Raw genomic sequence first — 18,785 nt, 5'->3', positions numbered from 1 at the left:
GTTTCTTATCTTATAATTATAATTCTGTAGTGCTTTTTAAAAAATAATCTTACTGATTCCCTAAATTATGGCAGTTAAACGATGGATGCCGTTGGATACAATTCGAAAAGACTGTCTAGTATTGAAGTACATGAAATTAAAAATTTAACGAACTTAATAAGAAAGCACTCATTTATGATCAACTGACATACTTGTAGATTTAAATTGTTAGAAGCGAATTGCAAAGCTTATTGAACATGACAAATATGGTAATTAATATAAAATTATTTGTACACACATATGAGGTATTTATTTTATAATACAATCACAAATAATTAAAGAAAATACTAATACAATTAGTATGCTATTAAAATTTTTGTGAATTTTTTTCACAATAAATTTATCTATCCAAAAATATTCCTGAGAATTAATTTGACTTTAAATAGTTAATGCCAATTATGCAAATTATTAGATAATATAGATTCAGGTACAAGAGGTTTCACAGCTACATATCGGTGATGACCCCCCAATTAGCTTGTTTTTACCTTAAATAAATATCACATTAACTTATTGAACAGATGTCGGTAACAAGTGACAATTAATTATTTATATATACATATAAGTACATTCATTATTTAGCGCAGAAAATAAATAAACTAAACGATTATCTTTAATGAAAAGCGTACTCTATATGCTTTTCCGTCAGCGTCGTCTTCATCCTTAATGTTCTTTGCCCATGCTTGGCATTCAATTTCAATAACTGCATTTTCTAAAAAATAAATTAGAAATTATTAAATGCAACTAAAATAATCCACGTATGTGATCGGGATAGTTAAAAGAAAAGTTAACCTTAACCTTAATTTTAACCTTAAACCTTAACCTTAACCGAAATTCCCTACCTAATAAAGGCAAGATGATAGTGTGAAATCGGAAGCAGACAAGGATTACTCAGATGATGAGGGTCATGATCAGTAAGTAAAAATCAGATAAAGATTATGTGACGGAAAAGTTATGACTGGAAGTCATTAGAGTTTATTCTTTGTATTGTTTTTATTAGGGTACCCATACGTAGGGTTTTTATTAGGTGTTTTGTTAAATTCATAAAAATTAACTAGCGTCCACGTGTTTGATTTCTTTTAAAATATATGTTCGGCAAAGCCTCAGCAACTCCAAATGTGAATTTGGTAAACATTAAACGCATGGATTACCTGGCGGATAAAGGCCACAAAGTAGCAAGTTCAACCATTGATGATCAGACAAAGGTTATCCAGCCCATGAAGGAGAGAAGCTTCACCTCTGTCAGAGTATTTGCTAACCGACAATGGTAAGGAGATTGATAATAAGTTCTTCAAAAACTCACTGGACGAATATGGAGTTCAACACATCATCTTACCACCTACAAACTAATCCAGTCGTCAGAAGCAACAGGACTCTGATTACGATGGTTTCTACGTTTATAAAAGCCGACTGTCATGACTCACAGTCAGAAATGAAAGATCTAATCGACGTCTATTCGACGTTTAAAACCTCTATCCATGTGTAGGTAATCTAAATCAAGATCTATATAAGCTGCACATTCGCAAAAGACGAGTGGTCTATTTGACACCATAGGTGCTAAGTAGATGACTATAATCAAAGTCTAGGATTTCGAATAGACAACTTAATTTTTGTTGGTGCGCACCATCAAGAATTGAGAGGTACAATGGACGATATAGACAATCAATTCGATATCTAAGTATTTGCCAATACGTCTGTTACACTGGTACTGGTACACTATTAGATTATTTCCTACAAAAATTTCTGACATTCGTAAAAGTTACCATTAGACGCAATATCGTACACTTGAATCCAACGATGCCTTCTCTCCGGGAAGGCACTAATTTGACGAGTTTTGACCACTTTCTATATTCTTTATAGTTCATGTCCATAATTTCAACGGAATTCTGCTTTTCTATTGGCTGATTTTTTAGACAATATAGAAGGTAGGCAAACTTCGTCAAATTAGTGCCTTCCCGGAGAGAAGGCATCGTTGGATTGAAGTGTACATTTACTTGATTCCCACCATTGTCAATATTCCGAGTACGTCAATATAGCGGAATCAGAACTCATCCAACAATTTTCTTTGTTTCGTTTACTTGAAGAAATTTAGAAAATATTAAATTATGTAAAATGTATGTAATATTACACTAAGCGACTGAATGACAAATACAAATATCTTTGAATTCAAACAACTTTGACAACTATATTTAACATTTTCAGACCAAATCTAGACTTAGATCTCCTCTCAACTTCTTAGACATCGAATTGACGTCGGTTAGACCTTTTATTTCTCACTGGGGTTAATGAATTTCGTCATGCCGTAAATGCAACAACACAGGCACCGACTAAAACGTCTCCTGCGTTTCTAAATTTCGATAAACATCCTAAGCCAGTGAAGAGCCTGTGTAGACAAGTCGTGAGAATTCATCCGGAAGAGTGAATAGCCAGAATAAAGAGATTAGACGCGTTGAGAGATATATTAGTAGTCAGATTTATTTATATGGAGCGAGCGATACTAGCAAAGTATTACGACAAGGAAGGCAAGACGTGTCTTTTAAAGTAGGCGATTTGGTGTTACGTAAAACACATAAACTGTAGAGTGGAGTACAAAAATTTGCAATGTAGTTAGCACAAAACTACGAAAGTCCTTTCGAAGTCGTTGAAGTAAGAATTAAGTAAAAATTAATTAAGTAGGTAAGAAGCATGAAGGATCTAGTCTACATAGTCTGAATAATCTTTGTCTAATGATGACCTGTTCAATCAGGGATCCTGAAAACCCCTAGGTAGCAAATAAAATCAATTTTTTTTAATTGCTACTTCATATTTTTTCAAACCAAATGACCCTACTTCAAAGTGCTTTTGTAAAGATACAAATAAAAATAGAAATCCGTGTTTTGTTCCATTGAAAAGAGCATATCTTTTTCTATAAGTATGACCCAAAGAGTGGAAATGGATTATTTAAAGGTTAAGCTCCCTTTTAATTATTCCGTCACCTATATCAATGGTTCATGGACTTCCGTTTCCGGTACTGTTGAGCTTTGCACGCGTTTGTAAAGGGTTAAGAGTTTTTGGCAAAATTTTGAGTATTTTATTGAAGAGTGGGTAGTGTAGTGTTTGAGATAATAAAGGAAAGAGTGGTGGTGAAAGTAAAAAGAGCAAAAGTGTACGAGTGGGTAAGTGTGAGTGATAAAAAAGGTAAAAAAGAGAAGTGGATATTGTGAGGTTAGGTTGCTTGAAGTGAGACTGTGAGAGAAAAGAGAGAGAGAGACAATGGGAAATATTGAATGATAAGGTAGATTTCTGGAATGGCTGAATTTGATTCAAGTAGTGTACGAGAGAGTGAGAAAAAGGCGCGAATATTTAAAAGAGGAATAGGGAAGAATGGAAAGGTGATGACGTGTGAAGATTGTATGGACTTGATGGAGCTAGCGGAAATGTTGAATGAAGCAATGGAAGAGCTTTTTGTGAGAGTGAGGAATAATTTTGTAACGGTGTGTGAAGCAGGTGATGAGAGGGGTAAAGAGATGGATGAATTAGATGAGGAAATGGAAAGGATGGAGGAAAAGTGGAAAAGTGGAAAAGGTGGGCGAGTGAGAAGGAAAGTATGAGAGAAAGAGTGTAGGAATTGGAAAAATTTATATTAAAAAAGAAGGAAGAGGATAAAAAATGGAGGTTCTATTAAAAAGGGGGTAAAAATGAGTAGTGAGGGGAGTGAAAGTGTATATTATGAACGAAAGGTGAATGAGCTGGAAAGAAGAGTGGAATGGATGGAAAAGGATAAAAGAAAAAGAAATATAGTGATTAGGGGTATGAATGCAGGTTTAAGTGAAGGGAGAAGAGAGGTGGGGAGACTGGCTGAAAGGGTAGGGGTAAAAATTAATATTAGGCAGATGAAAGCGATGAATATGGATGCGAATGGGATTCTGAGGATGTGGTTAGTAGAACTGGGAAGTGAAGAGGAGAAAGAGGAGGTTATGAGGTTGAAAGGAAGTGTTGAGAGAATAGATGAGGATAGAACGTGGAGGGAAAGGAGTATAAGATGGTTACTGGGAGAGAAGGCATGGATCGAAAGAAGGAATGGAAGGGAAGTAAGAATGAGTAAGGAATGCGTGTGGGTGGATGGGGTAAAATGATGCGTGAGAGAATGTAATGGACGAGTGTTTGAGGTTGGAATGAATGATCGGGTGAATGGAGAGAAATGAAGAAGGATAAGAATGAAGATGAACTTTTAAGGATTTAAGTAATTTAAAGGGGTGGGGCGTTAATGGGCAATCAGTCAGTATGGGCAAAGGGAACTGGAAACGGAAGCCCTGGCACTGGCGAATTTTGAGTGTATGAGTGTGATGAAAATAGGTTAAGTTTTGTTGATGTGGGACATGAGCGGCGTTATAGGTTAAGAAATTTTGTATTTATAGAATTAGTTGACTTGGGAGTCTCGAACCCTGCATATTGCAGGGAGAGTAAATAAACACATAATATCAATGGTTCATATCATTTTCATCACTTTTTTTTGAAGATGAGAAGCAAATCACATAAATTTTAATACTCACTTCTAAAATTTGTAAATTGCACAGCAATAAGAGGACTAAGATATCCAGGTTGATTTTCGTAGGGATAGAAATATCCCGGAAATCCCTGAATTTTTGGGTAGTAATCTATAATTTCATTTAAGGTACTATTACCTGGTTGATTGAGTGATTTACAAGATACCCATATATTTTTCATCTAAAAAAATTTTATATATTAATATGCAATACACAATAGAGTTTGTCCTTATATTAATATTTTACATTTTTGGTGCTTATATTTCTTATAAAGTTTATATTTGTTTTTAAAAAATTACGTACAAGTTTTGCTACAGTGATAAATAGATTTTCATATCTCTTAAAAGTTTCTAATTGTTTAGTGAAAAATTATCATGTAAATATGTGCAATATGAAAAATTAGAATATCCTAATTCGTCTCGAGTACTCGCCGATTGCAATAAAACAACGAAAATGTCAAAAACATTTTTAAAAAATACACTTAAATTTATATAACAAACGCGTAATTTTAAGGCTAAAAATCACTCTTTTTTGTTGGGAAAGGGTAGAAAACTAAAAATTCTTTTAATTAATTAGAATTTTTAAATTAACTGATTGTCAAACATCATAGTTTAAGAAAAAAGTATACTTTTTCAAAATTAAACTTTTCAATAATGTTAATTTAACAAAAAATAATATTATCCTATAAGCCAAGCGGTCCACCCTATCTCTCAATTTTGTTTTAATTAAAAAAATTCAAAACCTTTTGGAACAATTAGCTGAATAGGTATCTAATGTTAGATTTTTAAAATTCAAAATGGCGAATCCAATATGGCAGCATATTTTTTTAATTTTCTCTGATTTGTTCGAAACTTGTTACTCGGGGATTTTTGGGGTCACTTATTAAGAATCTAAAGTTGAAATTTTAACATTCAAAATGACGGAATAAATTTTAAATATTTCTCCAATTTACTTAAAACTTGTTACTGGGGGTTCAAGTGAAGTTACTTCTGATGATACTCAATTTCTAGCTATCGTGAAATTTTCCAAATTCAGAAAATGCAACAGGCGTTAGAAACGAATTAACTTAGAGACGAATTAAGATATAAATTTTCAAATTGCATTTTAATGGTCAAATTTTGCCATCTCGAGTTATTAAAAAATATTTGTTGCCTTATTTCAAAAAATTACAATACTTTGTAAAAAATATTATTTAAATTACAATATCAGGAAAAAACTTACTTTATTTATGTCAGTATTTTGAATATGTTGTTTGAGTCGTTCTGGCATTTTAGTCGGAAGTTTTTGTGGATCGTCATATAATTTCGGTATCCAGCTAAATATCTAAAAAAAAAAAGTTTTTTGATAAGTGAAAAGTATTTCTGTAACTATATTTATTTTTAGGAGAAATCTCGCACTATCGAAAGGAATTTCTAATTTTTCAGATCAGATATTTACAAGGATAAAAATAATTCTGGTGTGATATTTTATTTTTATTTATTTTAATGTCTCTCTGACGTATTCAAGATTAATAACAGAAAAAAAATATTTTTGACGTCACGCTTAGAACCCGATTTTAATTTATTTATCAAGTGCAAAATATTTTATGTCAATGATGTTTTAGTATTCTTTAATTTATTCTAAATTTATACTCGTAAATTTAAATAAAAATGTTGCTTTAAGCTTAGACATTACTGATTTGTTTGCATTTCTTTAGTCTTTACAAATATAATTTTCATGATTTTTGTTTCATTAAAATTATTTCCTTTCTTGAAAAAGATTTTAAAAATAATTCAAGTGCAATTCTTGAAGAAACTTATTTTTGTCAATATTTTGTAAACCGAAAAAAATTAAATAAGAAATAACATTTATGTTATGAGTTTGGGGAATATTTCTGTATTATCTGTATGATTGTCACGGAATGGGGAAAGAAGTCATTAATAAGAAAAGTAAAAGGCAAGGTAAGTCGTTGAGAGGATCATAATTTTTCCAAAGTCCATTTGAAGTAATTAATGATAAATCACATTATCCTGTACGTAATTTATAATTGGAAAGGGAAATGTTTATAAGTTCTGAATATTCATATAAATGAGGATTTCAAGTATATTGATAATCGTGATTATAGCATTGAAAATTTATTACAATGTTATGTAGGTGGTCTAACCCCTTAATGTTAATTTTTTATTCTGCGTTATGTTTGTGCCAAAATAAAATTTATTTAATTTAATACTGTTCTGAAATTATTAGAACTTTGCTTTTGTTTGAACTTTTCTATTGTTAGAATAGTAGGTAATATTTATAAGAGTAATTTTTATAATCACCTTATTTAATTTTAGAAATACGCAAGGCTTGCCAGTAGCAAAGCCATATCCCTGTCCATATGAACATGGACCTAAGGTATCCACATCGAACATACAAACTTTGTTTTGATGTGGCAGAGCATCATAGTTGCAGATTTGTTGATTTCGTCCATCATCTAACAGTAACGATGAGTTGTGGTAACCTACATCAAATTTTTTCAATTTGAATAAAATTATTTGCTAGGGTGACCCAAAAAAAGTTTTTAGTGGAAAAAAGCAAAAAACCCCCACAATTTGTTCCAATGGCAAAAAAAAATTAATACGTTTTTTTATTTTTAAAACTATTCATATATTAACAGGTGCCACCGCGAGTACTTCAATTTTCCCATGCATGTAAAATGCATGGGAAATTTTTATAAAAATTTTTTTGGTCACTCTAATAATATTTCAATATTTTTAGGGTACATTACAACTTACTGCTCAGAAACAAGTCCAACTTTTGAATCCAAATGTTAATATCACTACTATTTTTGGTGTCATAAGATATAACCATTTCGTCCTTTAGATCATTGGATATAGGTCGAAACCCCATACCTGAAATTTTTAAATAAGAAACTAATTTGTTTAATAATAATGATCATTTATAAGGATTTAATTTTCATAAACTATAATAAAAAATTATAAATAAAACTACTGATAAAAACTTCTAATAGAATCAAAAAATTACATTAAGAATATTTACAAAGAAAAATAATCTTCGTTGAAGACTATTAATCAAATGTCCAATAAATTTAATTCAAAATATTTCTTAAAAATCTTCCTTACCAGGAGAAGTACCAATAATACTGTTTTCTAGAATCCATCTTGGTTTATCTTCATTTAGGGTCGCTAATAAGCCTTTCATACAAATAGCGAAAAATGCTGCTAGTACACTAAAAAAAACTAAGTAGAAAAGTCCCGTTCTACCTGAAATTCGAAAAGATATTTTTAGAAAACTTTCTTTTATTTATTTTTCAAAATATTAAAAATACATTTTTGGTATTTTGAAAATTTAGAAAAAAATGTCAATTTTAATAAATAGTCCCCCACAGCATCTAAACTTGCAGCAACATTGACAATATTGCTGCAAGATTCACAATATTGAGGAAATGTTGTGAATGTTGCTACAAGTTCAGTTACTATGGGGGTTAGAATTGTAAGATAATTTAAAAAACGATTTTTTACGTTTTGTTTAATTATACATTCATTTTTATACTTAAGATTAATTTTCAGTTCATTGACCCTAAAAAATCGAAATTAATATTTTATAATATGTAAAAATTATGCTATGTTGAAAATTAATTATTGATTATTTAATCAAATTGATTATTAAAATAAATCCATCATTGGGAAATTTTTTCTAACTTAAAACAAATTCAAATAATTTTCTTTTGGTATCTTGTGGATTTGTGTACATAAAATAATGTAATATTAATTATAGCATTCTATACAGCAGTAAACATGATTATGCAAGCGCAGCGAAAAATATGTCCTACTATCAGCACAAAGAGGAACAATCAATTTGCTTTTAAAGGCTTATGAAACAAAATAAAATAATATTTCTAAATTTGACTCAAGCATAGTAGGAATTCGTACTCTCTAAATCTGAATATGTGAAATTTCACTTATTGTACGTTATAAGTCGTCCTCTCGATCAATAAGTGCATATACACTTATAAATAAGTGAATTTTTCACTTATTCTGAGTGAAATTTCACTTATTATAAGTGTATATGCACTTATTGATCGAGAAGACGACTTATAACGTACAAATATGTGAATTTTCACATATTCAGATTTAGAGAGTATAGAATAAAAATATAATTATAATAGAAAATCAAGATATTAAAGGCCCGAGTTAATTGCTTTAAGATTTTAGAAAAAAAAATAATAGGAAAAATAAATTCGGACAAAATGCAAAATTTTTTTCCATTTAGATAATTTTGGTGCGAGTTACAATGCGTCATATATTAGATTAGATTAACAATATAATTAACAATAAAAAACAAGAAAAGTAATTATAAGTAACAAAAAAATAAATTATAAAATAGTTTACATAAAATAAATTTATATAAAAATTTAAAACTAAAAAAAGAATTAATAATTAATATTACGTAATAATAAAAAATTTGTTGAAATAATTAAAAGTTTAACACTATCATGCCCCGAGTTTTTAGGGTCGCTGATTACGAATTTGAAATCAGATATTCAAAATTTTGAAAATTAAAAATGGCGGATTCAATATGGCGGACATTTTTTTCAAAATTGCTCAAATTTACATAAAACTTATTACTCGGGGGTTTTCGGGGTCCTTGATTACGAATCTGAAGTCAGATCTAAAAAATTTAAAATGGTGACCCCGAAAACCACCGAATAATAAGTTTCAAGCGAATTTGAGCAGATTTGAAAAAAATGTCCACTATTTTGAAATTTTGAAAATATGACTTTAGATTCGTAATCAGCGACCCCGAAAACCCCCGAGTAAGAAATTTGAAGCGAATTTGAGAAAATTTTGAAAAATTAGTTTTCGCTATTTTCTTATAAATATTTTACCTATTGTTTATAATAATTATAATCGTACTACGTAATTAATTATTTTTTTAATTGTAGCAGCTGTCATTTGGAATAAAAAGAAATTTACGGCAAATTAATTGGTTGACTTTTATCAGAATAACATAAATTTTTCTAAGTGGGACACGGGGGACAACCTGCACTTTCAAGTTGTCCCACTTGCGTTATTTTTTATTCTAGAAATGCCATAATTAAAAAACGCTACTGATATTGTTATCAAATGATTAGTTATTACTTTTTATGCTCTTTTGGGACAAAAAGAAGCAATAAAAATATTCTTGTTAAACAAATTCTGAAATTGACTTGTGGAAAAATTGAAAAATTAAAATTGTGACTATTTCAACTAATTTTTATAGATATAATTTAAGTTAAAAATTTTTTCTGAGTTGCTTTTTTAATCAATTTTGATAATTGAAAAGAAATTTTTGAAATATCAAGCATTAAAATTTTTTTTCATCGTTTTAAAAATAGAGTTCAAAATTGCAGGTTGACTCATCACTTTACGGCTTGCAGGTCCGAAATGCGAATCCAATGATATAATTTTGAGTAAATTTACACAATTCCCGAAATTTCACTTTTTTCACATATATCTTTGTTTTTTGTTTGATTTTCAATTGGAAAAAAAAATTTTTTATTTGAAAAAATTTTTTTTATTTAAAAAAAAATTTTACTTATTAATAATTGTTTAAAAATTTTAAATTAAAATTATTATGTTTAGAAGCATTAAATCTAAGTGAAATTTAATAAATTTTTATAAATTTATTTGAGTTTTTCCATATTATTATCAATTTTTCAAAGTGGGACAACTGGCAAGCCTAAATTTCAAAACGTTGATTTTACATCATTTTTAAAATTTGATGTAAAAATTTTATTTTTTGCCAATTTAAATTATCTGTGGGTTAAATTTGAAGCTTTTTAGGTCCTCTTTCCAATGGTATGTTCATATAAATAATTTTTTTTTTAAAAATAGTTATGAGCAAAAAAGCTTAAGTGGGACAACCTGCAAACATTTCTCCTATACATATATGTCCCGAGGCACGAAAGGGATAAAGCAAAAATATCTGTATTAGTAAGTACTATCTCTTTATTTGGAAAAAATTTAAAAATCAGAGCAAAATTTTGTTAACTTCTGTACACACTGTTCATGTTCTTTTTGAGTTCCTGAAAAAATATAGTTATTATTATTTTTTTTCAAGATTTAGAAAGGGCATGTGTAAAAAGCATTAAAAATGTTTCAAGACCATCGTTCTGGATGGCAAGTAAAAATTTATTTCTTATAATACATCTGATTATCGCCTAAGTAGTTTAAGGTGAAGGATCTCCCCATACAGGTATACCCACATGAATCGCCTACTATCACAATGGAGTCTATTATTATACAGCCCGACCACTGACGACAGTATAAGAACTTCTTATTCCTGTCTATCAATCTCCGAAGCGTTTCATTATCTTGCTAGTAATCCACACCTGCACGGAAAATAAAATTCATCCGGAATTTCGGAAACTATTTCTTAACTCTTGGATACGTCGTAAAAATTCTGAAATAATCTAGAATATTCAATTGTAATCAATGAATGTTTTGAAGAAAGGATAATTGAGTGTGTTAAAGATGAGAAGCTACCTTGGCCCCTAAACCTTGATCGTCTTTTCTTTCTCTAAATTTCTTTTTCCGTGAATTGACAACTATGGCAGTTAAATTCTTTGGCGATAGAGTAGGGATAACTTAGCATCAGCAAAGAGTTAATTACCAAGACATCATCATACCTAAACAAAATCATTTTTATAATTAAAGATAATAAATATGCACTATAAGTTTGTCCTGAATCAGCGAATGAAGAATTAAAGACTCCAGCTTGGTAAGCAGTACCTATCATAATTCTTCAACTAAAGTACCAACCAGGGGTCAATCTATCCCTGCACTATTGTCAATCTACTGCCAATTTATTGCCAAGGTACCACCAACATATTATCAACTACCTACCAATCATTATCCAACTGGTTATCGATCATTTGACAATTTCTTGCCCTCAGTGCCAAACGATTGCCATAAGCAGTTCCCTCCAAGATTATCTCTTGGAAAAATATTTAAGGAAACCTTTGGTAAGTAAAACCAACTTTTATTCCCATTTGACATTCTTCTACGTTATGTATACTCTGGTATAATTCTCCTTCCAGTGGAGTTAAATCCTATCTCAAGAAAAACCGCTCACCTGACAATTTCGAGAGTAAAATGTTGTACATTCCAGAAACAAACAAAGGACAAATTATCCCTATCCTTAAAGCATTAGACAAACAATATCTTTACAATTGATATTAGAACAAAAAATAGCAACAACAATAAATAACTCCTGACAAGTTTAATCACATACAGTTCAATAAGATTTAGTTTTTCAAAGGTATTTGAACCATTGGGACGTCAAAGTTTGTCTAGATCATGTGTTTTAAAACTGTGACCTCATGATGATTCAAATGCTCTCAATCTTGATTTTAAACAATTTCTCCTGAATTAAAATTTTTGTTTTAATTAATTAATTCGGCCCGCACTTGATGGTAGAACACCACATACTCTTCCAATAATAGAATTATAAATCATAATGACGACTGGAATCCATAGAACTTGGTCCAATAATGGAATCCAACCATTCCAAACGGATGAATAATTTATTAATTGTTCTCAACTGCATAAATAATTCAATATATGGGCTCGTGATATTTTCACTAGCAATACGAGTTTCATGGAATAATTGCGAAACCTTCTAATGTTAATTAAATCTTGAATATCTCCAGGTGACGAAATCGATGTTTAGTAGATAGGCAGAGCCGGTTCTATCTAGAGATTCCTGCATCGACATGTTACCGACACTTTCATAGCCTAGACTCAAACCACTTAGCCCAGACTCAAACTATTTTGGGAGGTGCGATTCAGATCATGATGCTGAGCCGGAAATGACGTCACAAAAAAGGGGGGGGGTATATTCAAACCATGATGCTGAGACGAATATGACATCATTTCTAGCTCAGCATCATGATTTGAATCGCACCCCCCAAAATGGTTTGAGTCTGGGCTAAAAGTGTCGGTAACATGTCGGTGCAGGAATCTCTAGATAGGACCGGCCCTGCCTATCTACTATGTTTAACATAGGGCAAAACGGCAACAGGGATTAATTCTGCATTCGAAAAATTAATTGAATCCTTAGGTACAAGCAGAAGAAAATTTAAATCAGGAAAATCAATTTTGACAATATGTTTTGGGGGAGAAAAATCCGAAATTATTTTCTGACTGGAGTTCCAGGTTAAAATAAAGTTCAAATTTGGTAAATTCAAGATGTAGGAAAATTCTCAGAAATATATTCTTCTATCATTATCAAATTCGTCAAATATCGACTTGAAATAAATGCTGTATTTTTGAAGAAATTTACCCTGTAGAAAATAACAGGGGGTAAAAATGAGAAATTTTATTAAGAGGTTTGTTGTCTAGTTTCATAGATAAAGATAATCATATTTTTAATTTTTAAAAATCGGTTTAGTAGATTTCGAGAAAAGCTGCTTTATTCCACAATTATCATGGTCGTTATCGGCCGCATGAGTCGATACAGATATTTCATCCGCGCACTAATAACCTTCGCCATTCGTGATTTATCCCAAGGATATCTTGAATCTTTAATTGTCAGGAAGTATACATATGTAGAGATATCAAACATATTTATATACAAATGTCAGAAAAAAGTCAGAAACATTTCAAAATAGACGCAATCTTGAGAGGAACTTTACGCGTGGCAAAAAATTTGTAGGTTATATTTAGGAATGATTTTACTTAATTAAAGATTCATTTTTAATTGCCTGAAGTCAAAAACAATTTCTATTAATTATTCAATATATAAAATTGTTAATAAAAATTATTTTTACTTTAAGTAATTGAAAATTAATCTTTAATCAACTAAAACCATTCCTAAACATAACCTTTAATTTTTTTCCGCGATAAGTCTCTTTTACCAAAAAAGCGGCACATTTTTAAAAAAGAAACCAAGATGATGGTTAAACAATAACTAAAATATAAAATGCGAGGGAATTTTTTATATTTCCGTCAAATGGAATGACATTTTTTTAAAAAATAATTTTTGTATTTCTTTGGCTAAGAAAACGTAGAGAAAAATAAAAAAATCGAGTTTGAAAATTTTCAGTAAAATAAATGCTTCTATGAGGAAGCAATAATTAAAAATAGTAACAAATAAAAAAAATTTTTGAGTAATAATTATTAAAAATTACGAATAATAATTTTTACATTTCGAAAAATTACATTAATACAAAAAATATATATTAATTATTTATTATTATAAAACATTGAAAGAAGTATTATCGATAATTTCAACTCCATTAATATAGAAAATGTTTCAATTTCATTTTAAATAATTAATTATTATTGCATAACTAGCAAATGTTATGCGCGAAACACGGTATTCAATTTATTGTTATTATGCAAATTACAAAATTCTTTATTTTTCCAACTATTATCTGCAATTTTCGTATATCAGGTTCTAAATTTAAAAAAATTCATTTATTAACTAATTATTTATTATTAATTATTATTTTCAAAAATTTTAATTAAATTTTTTTAAAAAATCAATTATTTTTGTAATTAATAAAACTCTTCGCAGAAATTGAATTCCCTATTTTCAAAAGAATTTTAATAAAAATTATTTTAATTTTTAATAAAATTCTCGAAAGAAGTTAATTATTTTTATAATTAGAATAAATTTTTTAGTTCAAATTCAATTATTTTGCAATATAATAATTTCCATAAAACTCCTTTGGAAGAGTGTTTAATTATTTTCAAAAATTTCCATAAAATTCTTCGAAAGAATATTATATTTAATTATTTTCATAAATATTCAAATTCTTGGCTGATTTCCAATTATTTTTAATACGATTTTAATATCAAACTCTTCGAAACGATTTTTAAAAATTTTAATAATACATTCTTTGCAATAATTCCATTCTTTTCATAAAAGCATAAGTAATATATTTCTTGAATGAAATTCAATTGTTTTTAATGCAATTATTTTAATAAAATTCTTCGAAATAACTCAATTATTCTCAAAAATTTTAATAAAATTTTTTTCTTTCCAAACAATAATAAAATTCTACTCATGGAATTCAAATATTTTTAATACAATTTTAATAAATAATTATTTATTAATATTTATTTATAAATAAATTTATAATTTATATTTATGCATAAATATTCATAAATACATTTTTTTAGATTAGAAAAATGATAAAAGTAACAAAATTTACACTTGTTTTTTAAATGTTACTTATCTTTTAATATTAAAAAAATTCACTTATTCACTCAAAATTATGCGGAAAATATAATAATCTTTAACTTTTTTTCCAAAAATAGTATAACAAAAATTTATTCTTTAAATTTGAATTTATTAACATTTTTATATTAATATTAAAAAAATGAAAATAAATTAAAAAATAAAGTAATGATTTTTGATTCAAAATAATTTTTTTAAATTAATTTTTGTTATTTCATTTTTTTTCCTTCCACAAACTTTTAAAAGTATTTTCCAAAAATTGAAAAACAGAATTAATTAATTTCTTTTTTTATATTATACTTGATGCTTAGCGAAGAAAGGGACCTAAGAAGCAAAATTTTTTAGGTTATATTTGTTATGTTTTAAGTAAAAATTTATAAAGTGGATTGAATTACAATTCAAAAAAATTGTTTTAACATTTATTACACTTAAAATATTCAATAAAAATTATTTTTCATTTTACAAAATTGAAAAGGAAGTCTTTATTCCGGGTAAAGAGAAAATAAACTTAACCTATAAATTTCTTTTTCACAGGTCGCTTTCTTTGCCAAGTATCACTTATCACTTAATTAGAAATCCATTAATTTTGAAATTTAAGACATTATTTCTATTAATATTAATTTTTTAAATTTAAAAGAAAAATTATGAAAAAAATTAGGAAACAACAAAGCAGACAAAAACACTAACTTCAAACCCTTTGAGTGGATCTTTTGAAAAAAATTAATAATTATACTCCAAACTATCCCTATAGTATGATTTTTTTATATTAAAAAATATTTGATGTATTATTAAAACTTTTAAAAAAGAAATTTTAAATAATTTAAATTTCATTTTTAATGGAACAAAAGGAAAAATTTTTATTGAATTAAATTATAATTAATTCATTATTAATTAATTAAATAATCATATTAAATTAAAAATGTAAAAAAAAATTTTGAATCAAATAGAAATTTGATTTGAAAATTTTCTATTCATTAAATTTGAATTAATTTGAATTATTTCTTAATCAGGGTCAAAATGACGCAGTGCGTATGTCAACGGAAGGTTGATATTATAAAATATAATTTTGATATTTACGAATAATTAAATTACTAAATAAGTTGAGAAATAATTGAAAAAAATCGATAAATATATTTCACACCATAAACTTTATTTTTTACACAAAGAATATAAAAGGTCCGTTAATATTTTTAAATTAGAGGTGATTTGGGTGACTAATTTTGCATTTAGCACGTTCGCACCTAAAATTTGTGATGCGCGCGCAAAGGTCATAAAAAATTTAATATCCTCAAAAAGCTTAAGACTTTCTTCAAATTTTTGTTTGAATACTTATTATAAACAAAAAGATAAAAAAATCGAAAAACAAATGAAAAAAAGATTTTTTATTTCTCTTATTCGAAAAACAATGTTTTCCTAAATAATTTAATTCTCGTAAACTCGTTATTAATTTATTACCTTAAACTCGAAAAAATTCGATAGTATTTTAAAAAATTTTCAAAAAAAATAGTTGTTCTATTAAAAATATTTAGAAAATTAAAAATTTGTAAAATAGGTAAAAAAATTATTTTGTTTTTATTTATATTAATAAAATAAGGTTATGTTAATAATATTTTGTTCAATGCAAAGCACGTGACTTGGGAAATTACCAGCACCAGTATGGCAATAATTTTAATACTCTAAAAATTCAAAACTGCAGAAGAAAAAAATAAAAATTTTGAAAAATTTTGTTTTTCGCACATCTTTTTTTTAATTCTTTTTCATTTTTCAAAATAATATTTGTCGAAATAATTTTAAATTAAGAAAAATTTTGTACTAAAAACAGTGTTTTTTTTTAAAAATATATATATTAATGTTTTCAATTGAAGTTCCCTTCAAAAATTTTGTTTTCTAACTTAAAAAAATAAAAATTACTGAAAATTAAAAAAAAAAATTTTTTTTTAAATAAATTCTTACCCCACTCATATTTGGTGTGTCCAAAAAGTGTATTCTCTTTTCTATTGTAAATCCCATCCTTAAATTTTTGCCACTTTGTTCTTGTATCAACTGGTCGCATATAAGAAAATTCATAAACACCATTTGTAACAAGTTTTCCAGGAATACTCATTTTTCACTAAATTTATTTATTTATTATTTATTTTAATTTTTTTTATTATTCTACCACTATTAAAATTCGGTACAGAGCGTACGCTCTGTTCAACATCAACGTTACTCTGCGAGAATTAACTCTAACTAGAAAGTATACGCAAAAGCACTGAATCTACCTTAAGAGGTTTACTTAAAAAGAGAGGGGAGACCATTTGAAAGAGGATGTAGATAAGAGATAACTTACGATAGTATATGATTTTAGACAAATATCACAAATATTTAATATATGTATGTAAAGTGTGAAAAAAAAATATTTTCAGTTAGCAGCAGGTAAATATAGATTAGTAAAATAAACGACGTAAATATTTATTATTATAGTGGAATTAAAATCTCGATTAAAATTCTCTTTTTAAATTTTTTGTATATTTTTCACATGTTCACATGAATTTTTTATAAATTTTTTAATTTTTTTAACTTTTTTCAATTTGAATGTGGAATGAATTGACAATTTTTTTTTAAAATATTGATGTACTTGAAATTTGAGATTTACTGTGACACTTAATGGAAGTATTAAAATATTTTTGATTATCAATGAAAAAACAATTTAGCTTTAAATGTCATATAATCTAAGTTGTAAGCACTTTTACTGATAACTGAATGTAACTATGTACTCAATATATAAGGTCAAGGTACCAGCTGAAAAACTGCTCTGAAGATCGTAAAATTATGGCGCGAAAATTTGGGATAAAAAATTCTTTTCGAAATATTAATTTTTATTCAAAAAATCAAAATTTCTATTAAATCAAAACGAACAAAAAATTTGTTTTAAAAAACAATTTAAAATTGAATGGAAAAAAATTTAAATTTGAAAATTGTTGAAATATTTCACATTTTTGATATTTCAGGGTTGCTACAAAAATTTGTTTTCACTTTTTACTACTGATTTCCAAACAGAATTTTGAACTTTTTCCCTGAAAAATTTCTCTTTACCTAAAAAATACTTTATTCTACTCTGAAAATAATTTGTATACACAAAAAAACGTATTCAATACATTTATTTTCGAATATCTTTAATTGTAAAAAATTATTCAAAATCTACTCCTTTTTTTACCTACTCCAACATCTTTAATATTATATTCAATAATTTAATTCAATTGTTTTCTAGAATTTTTAACTAAAATTCTTCTCTGAATCAATAATTTTAATTTTTCAAAAAGTCCCTATTAAGAATTCAATTATTTATTCAATGAAAAAAAGTTCGCTTAAATTATTTCTAAAATCCACCTATTTTACAAATCAATTTCATATAATTTGATAAAATTTAAAAATTTTTCTATTCAATATCGTTATGTATTGAAAAATTAAATTTCAAATGAATAAAAATATATTCAAAAAACAAACTTCTTTATAATTTTTAATCAAAATTTATTAAAATTTAAATCTGCTGGAACTATAATTTTAAATCGTTTGAATGTTTTATAATACTTTTTGTAATTTTTGTAACTTTTTTATAATTTTGAAGTAGAAAAAATTTTATTTTATTACAATTTTTGAAAAAAAAATTTAATTGTTTTCAAAAATCGCTAATATGGAAAGTTTTGAAAATAATTAAATTCCTTTGAGGAATTCAATTATAATAATTGTATTGACAACAACTGAATTCTTATAAAGAATTTTTGAGAATAACTGAAAATTCCCTCTAAATAATTTTATTATTTATGAAAATATTTATTGAATTTATTTATGGGAAAATTTCATTAAAATGATATTCAAAATAATTGAACTAATCTTAAAAATTTAATTATTTATGTAAATAATTGAATATTTATTTAAAATATTCAATTTTCACTTTAGAATAATTGAATTTTTACGCAGAATTTATTAAAATTTAAAAAAAAAATTAAATTATTTCGAGAAATTTTATTTAAT

General features: G+C 27.1%; 1 protein-coding gene across 1 annotated transcript; it reads right to left on the bottom strand.

The window, feature by feature from the left end:
- Positions 1 to 309: 309 nt before the first annotated feature.
- On the bottom strand, positions 310 to 17,113 carry LOC122498884 (sodium/potassium-transporting ATPase subunit beta-1-like). The gene is made up of 7 exons (XM_043606877.1): positions 16,725 to 17,113; positions 7,667 to 7,807; positions 7,319 to 7,435; positions 6,863 to 7,044; positions 5,784 to 5,885; positions 4,569 to 4,743; positions 310 to 748 (listed from the first exon to the last, which is right to left on the bottom strand). Exons 1-7 carry the CDS (start codon positions 16,873 to 16,875, stop codon positions 636 to 638), a joined length of 981 nt encoding a protein of 326 aa, XP_043462812.1. The 5' UTR covers positions 16,876 to 17,113; the 3' UTR covers positions 310 to 635.
- Between the last annotated feature and the right edge of the window lie 1,672 nt (positions 17,114 to 18,785).

Source organism: Leptopilina heterotoma, unplaced genomic scaffold, assembly GCF_015476425.1.
Source record: "Leptopilina heterotoma isolate Lh14 unplaced genomic scaffold, ASM1547642v1 Lhet_160, whole genome shotgun sequence".
NCBI lineage: Eukaryota > Metazoa > Arthropoda > Insecta > Hymenoptera > Figitidae > Leptopilina > Leptopilina heterotoma.
The sequence above is the reverse complement of the archived record's forward strand: the minus strand, read 5'-3'. Positions and strand labels throughout refer to the sequence as shown.

Bases quoted from the DNA above. Each gene is read 5' to 3' on its own strand.
- LOC122498884 (XM_043606877.1), bottom strand. From the start codon at position 16,875: ATGAGTATTCCTGGAAAACTTGTTACAAATGGTGTTTATGAATTTTCT. The intron at 4,744-5,783 runs GTAAGTTTTTTC...AAATTTTTTTAG, and splicing joins AAAATACTGACATAAATAAA to ATGAAAAATATATGGGTATC. The intron at 749-4,568 runs GTGAGTATTAAA...TTTATTTTTTAG, and splicing joins GCAATTTACAAATTTTAGAA to AAAATGCAGTTATTGAAATT.